The sequence below is a fragment of the Aedes albopictus genome, chromosome 1, assembly GCF_035046485.1.
Source record: "Aedes albopictus strain Foshan chromosome 1, AalbF5, whole genome shotgun sequence".
Lineage (NCBI taxonomy): Eukaryota > Metazoa > Arthropoda > Insecta > Diptera > Culicidae > Aedes > Aedes albopictus.
In genome coordinates, this window is record NC_085136.1 from 303,690,834 (window position 1) to 303,703,593 (window position 12,760).

Consider the following 12,760-nt stretch of genomic DNA (forward strand, 5'->3'; position numbering starts at 1 on the left):
GCTGGAGGTGGCCAAATATTCAATTGAACCAAACCCATGCATGCGGTACATCAAACCACGGCATTTTCGATGACCTGATGGACAATGAGCAGGAAAATCATCTCAGACCATATCTGAACCGGTAGTGTTCCGGAACCGGTTCTAGGCGTCCCGCTGGAGGTGGCCAAATATACAATTGAACCAAACCCATGCATGCGACACATCAAACCACGGCATTTTCGATGACCTGATGGATAATGAGCAGGAAAACCATCTCAGACCATATCTGAACCGGTAGTGTTCCGGTTTTGAGTGGCCGGGAGAGGCCAAATGTAAAAGTTAACCAAATCCAGGCATGTGACACATCAAATCGTGGCTTTTGCGATAACCTGATGAACAGTTAGCTAGAAAATAGCCTTAGGTCACACTAAAGACAACTGGTAGTGTTCCGGAATGGGTTCCGAGAATCCCGTCGAAATAGTCAAACTCTGCATGTGACACCTTCAATTTGCAGCGTTTTTGGTTAACCGATGAGCAATAATGTCAGACCATATTTGGTTCAGCCGGTAGTTACCCAGAATCAGATCCGGGTAGTAAAATGTTAAATTTAACCAAACCCATGGATGCGGTACATCAAATCACGACCAGTCTTGTAAACATTCGACACTTTTCACCACCTTCATTTCGTTTCCGCAGTCGGGCGTCAGCTTGCTTTGTTACATTCGTGCGCTACTTTTACCTCTTACCTACCCTGATAAAAATTTCCAATAAAATCACCATAAACTACCATTGAATAATGATAAATTTAACTATTCAACAACAAATTATATTGTGTACGTATTTTCCTGCTGAAAATGGTGTATTGGAACTACAATACGTGTACAATAAAATCAATGGCCCTAGAGATTTCAATAATAAAAACACCATAAGTTGAATGGTAGTTGACTTGATTTTTTTCCAGAAAATTTGGATTTTTTTATGATAAAGATACATAACAACCCCCATTTTCTATTGTAAAAGTTACATTTACAATACATGCTATGGTTGAAAACCATAAGATCTGTTGTTACTCTATCGTTTTAAACAATTGAATTAATGGTAAGTACCATTCAATTCTGCGTGTTGTAACAATCCATTCTGTTGTATCTCTATGATCTTTTTTTATCAGGGTACACACAACACGAGCAGTAGAACGAAGATCAATAAACATAAGAAAGAGTCAAATCAATGTCATCTGACACGATGACACGTGTGTAATTCTAGCATTACGCATAGATTCTCAGCCAATTCCGATTATGAATGTTAATATGAGTTTATTCCGAAGCCGCTATCGTGGTGAACTGCATTCGTTTGACATTTTTGTTCCGAACAGTAGTTTGATTGATTGTGTTGCAAATACCGGAGGTTCAAATGACTGTGATCTCTAACAAGACTGATCAAGACTTATCGACATCCTGATGGAAAAATAGGGTCAGACCCGGTAGTGTTGCGGGTTCAGCTGTGGCTTCGAAAGTGGTTAAAAGTAAAAGTGAATCAAACTCATACATGCGATATATCAAATCGCGGTGATTAGGTAAAGGTGAAAAATAAGTAATAAAATAATCTCAGACCATAATTGGGACAACCGGTAGTGTCATGGTCCATGACTCATGGAATCAGATTCGGCTATCCCACCGGATATTACAAAATATAAAAATGAATCAAACCCATATATACGACACATCAGATCGCAGATTTTATGATAATCTAATGAACGGTTAGCAAGAAAATAGCCTTAGATCACATTAGAGACTAGCTTTTGTGTAGCAGAACCAACGTTCATGTGAAAAATTAAATCGTGGCTTTGTTTAATGGCCTGATAAACGTTAGGTATGAATAACAGTGACGAATCGGTCTAAGTTCACATATATGAAAGAGAACAAAATATAGACAAAACTAAAGCGATCTCACCAAATCGTACCATTTCAGATTCCTAAGGTGTAAATTTATAGCAGGATGGGTCAACGTTGAATGGAAAAATAAGAATTTGATCGCGTCAACAGGAGATGCCGGCTGTTTTAAGGAATTTTGAGCTCTAAAACTATGTAAAATAAGTGTGTTTGGTATGGGAAATATGTTCGGAGTGCACCAGAGTATCCAAGATAGCGGTCCAAAATTCAAGATAATGGCCCAGTATTCAAGTAAGTGCCTATTTTATAGGATTTTTAATTCTTGCATTATGGACATATTTTGTATGGAAATATGTTCAGAATTCAAAATTTGTAATCAGAAAACCTAAGCTGTCCGCTGTTTCACAAGGTCCGCAATATGACTATAGTTTGAATAGGGACGAATGCCGGTCTTCGTCCAAAACTGGTAACCAGAAAATCATAAACAACATGTCAAAATTCAATACGGCGACTATTTTATGTAATTTTAGGTCTTAAAATGAATACCAGGACATCCAAGATGGTGTCTCAATGTTCAAGATGGCGGTTAATTTATTTGGGGTAGATATCCGGAGTCATAAAATGATGACTGGAAAATCTAAAACGACGTTTCAAAATTTTGCGGCTTCACAACAATTACATGGTTTGAATTTTGTTTTATAATTTCTGAATATTGGATGTTATGCTAATATAAAATGTATCTATATTCAGTAGATTTAGCAAGCAGTTTTCATTTTGTATTTATGGCAATGTCGCAACATGTCGCTTGAGTTTTGTTGAAAGGATATTTTAAAACACGACAAAGGCACCATCACCGCTAGGTGGATTTATTAAGGTTTTTTATATTCCAAATAAATTTATAAAATGTTCACTAGTAGCTCTTGTTTACTCAGTATGGATATGGAGCATATATGAATGCCGAACAAATCTCATATTTTGACGTTTTTCGTTGAGAAAATGTGAATTACTTAAAAGGTGACCCATCTTGCCCCGCACTTTTTTCACGGTGCAAAATCGATCACTTTTTAAAATTGCTTGTTTAACGTCATATTTTGTATTTAATTAACTTTTTATCGACTTTTAGCATAGCTAACTAGTGTAATAAAGAGTAGTGGACGAATACAAACCAATACGATTTGTATTTACAAAGTTATGGTGATCCATCCTTAGGTAACCCATCTTGCCCCGCCCCACCCTATTTCTTTGTTCTCAATTAGAGTTTATCGATAAAACAACCCATTATCATCATGTCACGTTAGAAACTTCAATCGTTTCCACAAAATGAAGTTCACAATCTTCCCCTAACTTTCGAACTGTTCGTCCAATCAAGTGAGTGATTGTTTTTGGGATGTACAAATGTGTTGGAAATAACATTATTGTGTTGATGGAGCATCGAATAACTTCTTACATATTGAGAGACTCATGAAGTTAAATTCCTAATCAAATTCCAAATATCTCGGAAACGGTTACTTTCAGAAAGGTTATTACAGTAGACGTTCGGTTAGTGCAAGCGTGCAATGCTTTTTAACTGCAAGCACCTCCAAATGTCAAAATGGTGCGCCATGTTAGCCCAAATGAACAGACGGATGAAGTTCACGTTCATTTAACGTCAGTTGATGGTTTGTTGATACTGTCAGGCGTTCCAGTTATCGGATTTTTGTTCGCTAAGTGAAACGTAAACATGTTGCAGTTATCGAACGTCTACTGTATCTTTGACATCCTACTAAAATTTGAAAACGATCTGATAAAAGCTCCAAACCTTTTTTCACGTTGTTTACCCGACTACCTATCGCGTAAGAATACAAAACTAAGGTTAACAGAGAAGAAAGAAAAGCTAATATTCTGATGAAGGGGAAGATTGTCAATGTATTCTTGATTTGTTTAACACCAGACAAGACTTAACAAAACTAACCCAACATCATCTAGATTCTAGAAAATACTGTGCTGCTGCATCAACAGGTTCTTCGCCATAGCTTCCAGCAGAAAGTATGTTCTTTAAAACTTTGTAACGTTTGTTTGGGAAGAATTTGGCAGATTATAACTAAATGATAACTTGCGGCTGTTCGGGTTCGTTTGGAAGTTGACCATCAATGTTAACTTCTTTTCCCGATCAGCCTAGATAGCTGTGTAGTGTCGGTAGCGGTTGTCTCAATTGGCTAAGAATAACACTACGGACCGCCTGATCCAGCGGTAAGAGTCCACTAAACAGGTGACCCCTAATTCATGGTGTTATGCGGCTTTATGCTTACCGTGCCAAAGAATGAATGGTTAGGGGGGTCTAATAAAAACCTAACCACAAACGGAGCCTGTGGAGAATTAGGGCGTCTTCCACAGTATTACGCCCTTACTGCGCTAACCGGAGCAATGGTGCAGTGGACCTTGCGTTTCTCCGAGATAATCAGTTGCCCTTCTTAAGTCTCGAATTTGAGGCTAAATAAGGGCGGGGTTATTCAAATGTTGTTAATTAGCTTACATTACTGCCTATATGGGTTCGCTCAGTGAAGAGAATTGTCAGACAAAAGTGGCACAAAACAAGCAACAAAGAAGGCGCGACGATTACTCTTTATCCCTACTGGTAACAGATAATGACATGATCTCGAAAATTTTTGTTGCAGACAAAACGGAAGCTGAATTTGTTGCGTACTTTTCAACTCGTGAGTAATCAATTATTACTAAACCAAAGTCAAAATTGTTTGATGATAGATCTTCAGCATAGTTGCAGTGTTTACCGACTTGAAGTTACCGTTCGAAAATCGCAATACAAGGCTTAAAAATCCCCGAACTCGTGGTGTACGATGTTTATCCTATTATTTTCAAGTTGGGACAAACTTATGTCGCATTTGGTGGATTGTCGCAACAAATACAGGTTGCGACATTGTCATTATTGTTGCGCGATGGCTGAATTTTGATTCACTGGGTTCGCTTAATGCGTTTTCGCCATTGGCGTTTTTCAATTGACACCGATTTGGTTCGTCGTTGATGTTTCCTCTTTGTGCTGTGATTGTGAAGAGTGTAATCCTGTCTAGTTTGGGTAGTGGCTACGACAAGGAAACCTCAGATCAATTTTCAGCGTAAAAAGTGGATCTACTTCAAAAAGTTCAATTTCGTAGGGTAACTTCTGTATAGGTTACCTTGTGAACCCAGCTTTGTTTTTTTCATTATAGATGAACTGTCGTGCCTCGAGCATGCTATATTTTAGAATAACGTTAACAGTATGTTTCAACCTTTCGTTATGGATGCCTTCAAGCAAGCTCTTGTTTTCAGCATCTTTTCGCTGATATTTGGCATCTGAAGTAGCTCAAACATTGGTTTGAAGTAACTCAAACATTGGTTTGAGATGCTTCACTTTGATGGAATACTTAGGTAGTATGTAACGGGACCACGACCCCACTCATTTTCCAAAATTGCAACCGAACTTCTTAATTCGCACTCGCTGTCTTAAAGATATGTCATCATCTATAAAAATTCTCCAACACTTCTTAAAACTACACTACTTTATTTTCCGAATATAAATATTTTAATTTCCACAGTGCACTGAATTAGAAATGAACATCTACAAATGAAACACACTAACTGACTATCTAAACCACTAAACTGAATCACTAACTGCCTGAACTGAACTACTTTTTCACAAGTTTAAATGGGAAAAAGTCTAAGCAAACTGGTCTCAACTAATTTTTCCAAGTTAAGATGGAGTACAAGAGTTGTCGATTAGCCAGAAATGGCGTCGAGCTCAAGATCCAAACTTAACAATGGAAAAATTCTAAACACAAACTGACTGACCTCGATCCTTGGATCTGCTACCCCTTATATAAGGGTCCTCTCCCTAACCATCAACTCTTATTCTCCTGATCATAAGTATGATCCGATCAAAATTTTCCAGGACTCTCTCCGAGACCAGAGGGAAGTTTATTTCCAAATGCCCCATGCATAATTGATTATTAATTACGCTCTTTTCTAATCTTTGCATCTCCTACATCCGTGAGAGCAATTCTAAACTCTTCCCTACACCGATGATCAATTTTCCCTATGCCTCCCATTTCGCCATCTCACATCCGCGAGATTAATTGAGCCTCCAGAACGAATGGCCAATTTATTCTCTCCTCTGAGATTCGGACCTCCCAAAAACTCTCCCCAAAACAAAACAGAAAGGCTAAATCTCCGATGCATCATAGCATCCCCCATCCACATTCTCACATCTGTGAGATCATATCAAAATTCTGAGGGGAGCGAAAGTACTCGCGAATTCAATCTCAAAATTTCTTGCCTTAGTGGCTGAGTCATCAAGGGCCACACCAATCATCATCATCCCCGAACTTGATTTTTCATGAACGCACCGGGCGATCATAAATTTATAGTGTTTACTTTTCTTCGTCGCCCGTCTTAGTTTTACGATCACTCATGCGTTAGAATTTTCACGCCTTCTAAGCATGGATGTGTGGACGGTCGTCCGATCGATTCAAAACATAATTTTACGATCCAATTATGATCGTCGTCTGTGATTACCTTTCTTTTCGGGGAAGGTTATGCATTTCCAAGTTTTTTCTTGTTGCAAAAACAATCAGATCATTCTTCTCAACCCATTTTACGATCGGATTTCTAGGCAATTGTTTATTTCATCAAGACGACCCTGTATGTACTTGAATTTCGTCACCCAGAATACAGGCACAGAAGGCTTCAACATATGTTGAAAACCATGCCCGATGTTTATGCCATAAAATATAAGCCGAGATCCCAAAATGTTGGTTTCCCTTTCACTTACTTTGGCATGAGCGAAAAATGCAAAATTGTTGCAAATGATTGGGGAAAAGGGTGGCGTACGCCCCATTCCCGAGAAATGGCAAAAAATATCGTTTTGGCAATAAATAGCTGAATCTCAATTCAGCGGTTTGTTGCAAGTACAGTTCATGGTTAACTTAACATAGAATTGCACCTAACCCAACTCTGCATGAGCAGAATTTGTCATGAGTTGACTGATTGGCATGTGTCAGATGAGGACTCTCCATTTGACCTTTTTGCACTTTGGAGTGTTCCTTCGCAAACTTTGCGTATTCAGGCGTTCCTGCTCAATAAGCTAGGGAACCTGTAATAATTGGTTGCGATCACAGTTTATGGATAACTCGCTTCCTTTGCTACTCTAAGAGAGTTTCATTATGGTTTTGTTATTACAACGCCCTTCGTTGTGGTATACCATAGCTACTGCTTTGAAAGAAGCTTGTCCTCTGCGGTCTGTGCGGACCGAAAGAGGTATTCCTGAATGGAACTCGGACCTGTTCAAGTTCTAAATATTTTCGGATAAACCAGTCTTTTGTATAGCTACGAATCTTTAGCTTCTACCCCGAGAATTGTAGCTATAGAATCGATTTAGTGGGCACTAAAAAGCTCTGCTTACTTCAAATCTCCTGGAGCAAATGGGGCAATGTCCTATTTTTCTCCAGAGGGATTTGAGTTTTTCAAACATGTTTTGAACTCTTGTAGTTTTCTATTGGGTATTTTCATGGCGTGAAATTACTCTGTAGTTTTATCCCGAAAGGGTGCGTGCGTTGTAAAAAGAAGGAATAAGTTCCAGATTTATCTGGTTACGTCGTTCTTTCTGAAATGTTCTGTGATGTTCGTCTGGCTAACATGCCTGTTCATGTGAACTCACATGTCTCCCAATTTGGGATGTCCACAGTGACTCTTTTACACAAAGTTGTATACGTTTTCAAGAAAGCACTCGCTCAAACGTAGTTTTTGCTTGGGTGATTTCTTGAATATTGAGGATGCTTTTGATGACGTGCCTTTCTATGTCATATTGAAAGTCGCATGACGTCGCAAGCTACCTCCAGTGAGCTATAGGCTCTTTTTACGCTTATGTGTTTTACAGTGTCCTTTTCAGGGCACTGATTAACCCCGTTGTGGTATGAGCTATGAGCTCTCGTTGCGCTTATGCGTTCATTCCAAGGGGTTGGTCACTCGGCACATTGTGCCCGGCACATCTCGGCACACATGCCGGCACAATTCGGCACACATGGGCACACCAATAAAATCCAACGTTGCTCTATAGAATCAACCTGTCAAAATACTCACGATTGAAAAAAAACCGTTTATTTACATTTTTATCAAGTATGCTGGGTTGGATTTTGTTTGTAAACACCAATCAGATCAATAACATTCGACAAAAATTGACAGGGTGCTTCATCAGCGCAAAAACATTCAAAGAAAAAACCCCACTGGGCACGTGCGGCACACCTTCGGCACGTTCGGCACACTTGGGCACACACTGAAAATTACCCGGCACAGTTTTGGCACACATTGGCACACGCTCAAAAATAATGGCACAAACGAAGTGTGCTGAATGGCCAACCCCTTGGTTCATTCCCTCTTCTAGGGCACCCCTTCCTATTTCATCACCTTTCCCTTTCCCAATTCCTATCCCTTGTCCCATTCTCCCTCAGGTAAATGATGAAATAGGCTCATATGTATGGCGATGGCACAAATGTCCCAAATGGAGGATAACGTGCCTCTGGAGCCGGCCTTCTGATACCTGATACCTCCAAATGTCAAAATGGTGCGCCATGTTAGCCCAAATGAACAGACGGATGAAGTTCACGTTCATTTAACGTCAGTTGATGGTTTGTTGATACTGTCAGGCGTTCCAGTTATCGGATTTTTGTTCGCTAAGTGAAACGTAAACATGTTGCAGTTATCGAACGTCTACTGTATCTTTGACATCCTACTAAAATTTGAAAACGATCTGATAAAAGCTCCAAACCTTTTTTCACGTTGTTTACCCGACTACCTATCGCGTAAGAATACAAAACTAAGGTTAACAGAGAAGAAAGAAAAGCTAATATTCTGATGAAGGGGAAGATTGTCAATGTATTCTTGATTTGTTTAACACCAGACAAGACTTAACAAAACTAACCCAACATCATCTAGATTCTAGAAAATACTGTGCTGTTGCATCAACAGGTTCTTCGCCATAGCTTCCAGCAGAAAGTATGTTCTTTAAAACTTTGTAACGTTTGTTTGGGAAGAATTTGGCAGATTATAACTAAATGATAACTCTGTTGCAGTTTTTTTTAACAAATAGGACGCCATCCCGAAATTACGCGTCGCTTAAGCGAGAGGGAAAAGTACAACACGTTATGGTCCATACAAAAACTTTAGAACTTTCATACAAAAAAGCGGATTGTTAACATGACAATTTTAGCGTTGCGTTCTAAATTAATGCTATAAGTTTTGTTTTATGACTTTTGACTGGAGTGGTCAGTATTACAAAAAGGATCAAACTATTTCGCGTCAATATAAAAAACCTAACACATTTTGAAACTATTTTGTTACAAAAAATGTAGCAAATACTACAATAAATGTGTTACGATATTTTGTTATAGGCAATTATTTTGATATGCATAATGTAACAAATGCTGTTATATATCTGTTTGAATAAATAATACAAGTTTTGATATAGTTTTTTTTTTAAATAATAACAAATTTTGTTACAATTTTGTTGTGGTTTTTCACATATACGAATCCTTCCAACAAAATTATATCAAATTGTGTTATTTCTAACAACGGTTGTAATAATTTTGTTATAATCTTGTTAGGACCTTCTGGTCGGGTTATGCGCATTCAGTTTTACCGTGAATATTGGGGTTGCAGAATCATAAAATTAATGCGCTTCAAAAATAGTGAACATTATCATCTTGGAGTGAAACAAATCAATTTGTTAAGTAAAACTATCTCGAATCACAAGAAAACTCAGCTGAGAGAGTTTTTTTATTTGAGCATGTTATGGAAATGGTGGCAAACTATCAATTCATTGCTAATTTGAGCAAAATTAACTATTTTCCATTCACGTTAGCTAATTCTTCAATATGGCGACAACCATAATCAGCGAAAATAAAACGAAAGCAAGTTTACTTTTATGATGACCGCAATGAACCTAGAAATGTCGTAGTTCTGCTTTTCCACCAACAGATGTCGTTACTAATCGAACAGATCGCCATCTGTTGAGAGTTTTAACAGTTTTATTGTGGTAATAATGATTGCCAGAAGGTTTACAAATCGGAAAGTTTTGTTTACTCTTAAAATCTGTCTTTATGGATATCTTCAAGTATACTATAAAACATTTTATCAATGGTTTTCATAAAAGCAGTCATAAAACTGCGAGTTTTAATTTTTGCTGTAATAAAACCCTAATAAAAATCAAACAAATCCAATCAGAAATGAAATTGTTACTTGGGAAATGTTATATTATTCTATTGTACTGGCAGTACTTTTACTGCGATCCATAAAGCTGCAGTAGAACAGTAAAGTATGATATTGCTGTCTGTATTGTCTGAAATAAAGAAAGCCAAACAATTAGTAAGAAAACCAAATAACTAACGAAGGTTCAATACACGGGATCGAATCATCGATATATGTCAAGCATGCTTTTCTATTTACCACAGCAGTTCAGTATTTAGTCCTTATGATGACCACGTAGGGTCTTGTACCATTTGGGCAGGTGTACCTATTTTGGGCACTTGCTGCTACAACTAAGTCAATTTCAAACTGATTGATTTGAATTTTTGTATAGAGTTAGATACTGTGCGTGCCTAACTCTATACAAAAAATCAAATCAATCAGTTTGAAATTGACTTAGTTATAGCAGCAAGTGCCAAAAATAGGTACACCTGCCCAAATGGTACAAGACCCTACCTTTCCAAAAGTGTGACGGTTCAGAACGAAAAATTTGCCCGTGGTAAGCTTTGCCATCTGTTGTGATCTACTCAGCATAAACAGCAGGATACGTTGCTCGGGAATAGACCATCGGTACCAGTGGACACCGTAAATGGCATCTGCGACGGAGGTGCTCTGAAATGAAAATTGACTTGTTTCAATGATTTCAACCTATTTTTCTCGTTTTCTGAACCGTTGTGATCAGCTCGGTGCCCAACAAAGAATATACCATGATATGAAAAAGAACGTACGATAGCATGGTTAACATTTTGATCAAAAGACCTTTGTCGTGACTGACCTGAAATTATGTATATGATTAGTTACCACATGCATAGTAGATTGTTTACGTCGAATCTAACCACTACGTTTCATATGCATGTCCCATTCTTATAATTTCAGGCCAAACATTTCTATAGGTCCTAAGTGCAGATGAGAGACTCTCTTTAAGTATCCTCTCTTTCGATTATAACGTGCTTGTATTTATAAATTTTGATTGACTTCTTGCGTCGGAAGGTAGATTAAACAATCCTTTTCCGATCTAAACATCACAAATTGTGTCATCGTAATAATTTAAAGAGAATCGGAACAAGGAGAGCCTCTCTTTTGCAGATTGGACCTTTAGATATGTTTGTCGCCAATTTGTTTTATAGAGGTACTTTTAAAATTTTCATGGAATACTCATGATTATTTGTGCATTTTGTTTGGAAAATTGACTTACAATAATGGTTAGGTTCGACACACATGGTTCATAACTGTTTAATATACCTACCAATGTTAAGGTCATCATCGTCATACATGTCATAATAATGCACGTTCCGAATTGTATCAACATGAACACACAAAGGGCTTTTTCCATAGAGCGCACACACCTGCAATCGACTCAGAATAAATGAACTCGTTAAGTCTCATAAGAACTCATTACAAAACCTAACCTGTACAGCAACTCTTGTAGTTCAATCGTGACAGCTAGTTCCTGCATTCGTACCTGCCTATCCGAGAGGTCATTCAAGCGAGACACTTTCAAACATACCACTTGAAACAACCCACTGATATGATGTAGTAAAGCCCAGCACAAACTATGCACTGAGAGGAGTACTATAGTTATATTGACCATTACGGCAAAACTGATAATAATCACCAACAACCACAGATTGAAGTTACACGTGAAATCGAAAAAGTAGAAGCTAAAGAACACAATGTTTTAAATTAGTAACCATAGTTGAAAACTTTCCTGGTAGCTTACTCAGCTTCAAAAAGTCCGGACAGTGGAGGTAGCTGCCCAGTGGTAGCATACTGAATTATGGATAAAATAGGTGCATAAACCAGATACGCAAGATCCGCCACTATTTCAAATCTGATGTACACTTTGAAGAATCTATCGGTGGACGACTCCAGTTGGTTCACCCTACAGAGGATCTCCTGGTGTCTATCGGCAGAAACCGCTTTCATGGCGAACCGAACTTCGTCGTATGTTCTTTCCAACACTAGTCGATGGATGAACGCATTCAGAGTTAGACACACTAGGTTGGTCACACTGATGGTTTCGATAGCTGTTTTCGAAAAGTTAGCATAGCTGAGCTGCCGACGAACTATATAGACAATTCCTGGAATACCCAGCCAGACAATGTATACGGCAACGTAGATCATGGGCATTGCTGTCCGCTTTTGACTTTGGTATGGCTGAGTCCAGAAACCAAGCAGTTGCATGATTTTTGCAATCGACTTCATTGTGGGACAAAACGCTGCTACGTACTGCGACGGAATAGAATAGGTATGATTATTGGAGGTCTAATTTTTACTGTACCTGTAGGTTGTAATTAATTCAATTAATTGCGAAACCTGGTACCGACAGCAGGTTTGTTTTGGATCTAATCATAATTAAAAGTTACCAATTATTAATACGGTGAGCTAGAAATGTCTAGAGAAAGTATTAATTGTAATATAGAGACCATAGGAAGATTTGGCGTTCGCCAACTAATTAACGAAAGCGGTTTTCCGGTTCTAAGAACATAGCAACTCATGACACCTTCGACCACTACATCGCTACACCTGGGAAGCGTACATCGATTTCTGATTGATAGACGGCACTTATACAGCTTATTTAACACAACCAGAAAATATTTTGAGTGCCTGAACTTTGACCAAAC

The 12,760-nt window shown here is 38.3% G+C and overlaps 1 protein-coding gene across 1 annotated transcript; it reads right to left on the minus strand.

The window, feature by feature from the left end:
• Window positions 1-9,582: 9,582 nt before the first annotated feature.
• LOC115263419 (odorant receptor 22c-like) lies at window positions 9,583-11,672 on the minus strand. The gene is made up of 5 exons (XM_062849853.1): window positions 11,546-11,672; window positions 11,383-11,482; window positions 10,807-10,911; window positions 10,593-10,748; window positions 9,583-10,230 (listed from the first exon to the last, which is right to left on the minus strand). Exons 1-5 carry the CDS (start codon window positions 11,590-11,592, stop codon window positions 10,171-10,173), a joined length of 468 nt encoding a protein of 155 aa, XP_062705837.1. The 5' UTR covers window positions 11,593-11,672; the 3' UTR covers window positions 9,583-10,170.
• Between the last annotated feature and the right edge of the window lie 1,088 nt (window positions 11,673-12,760).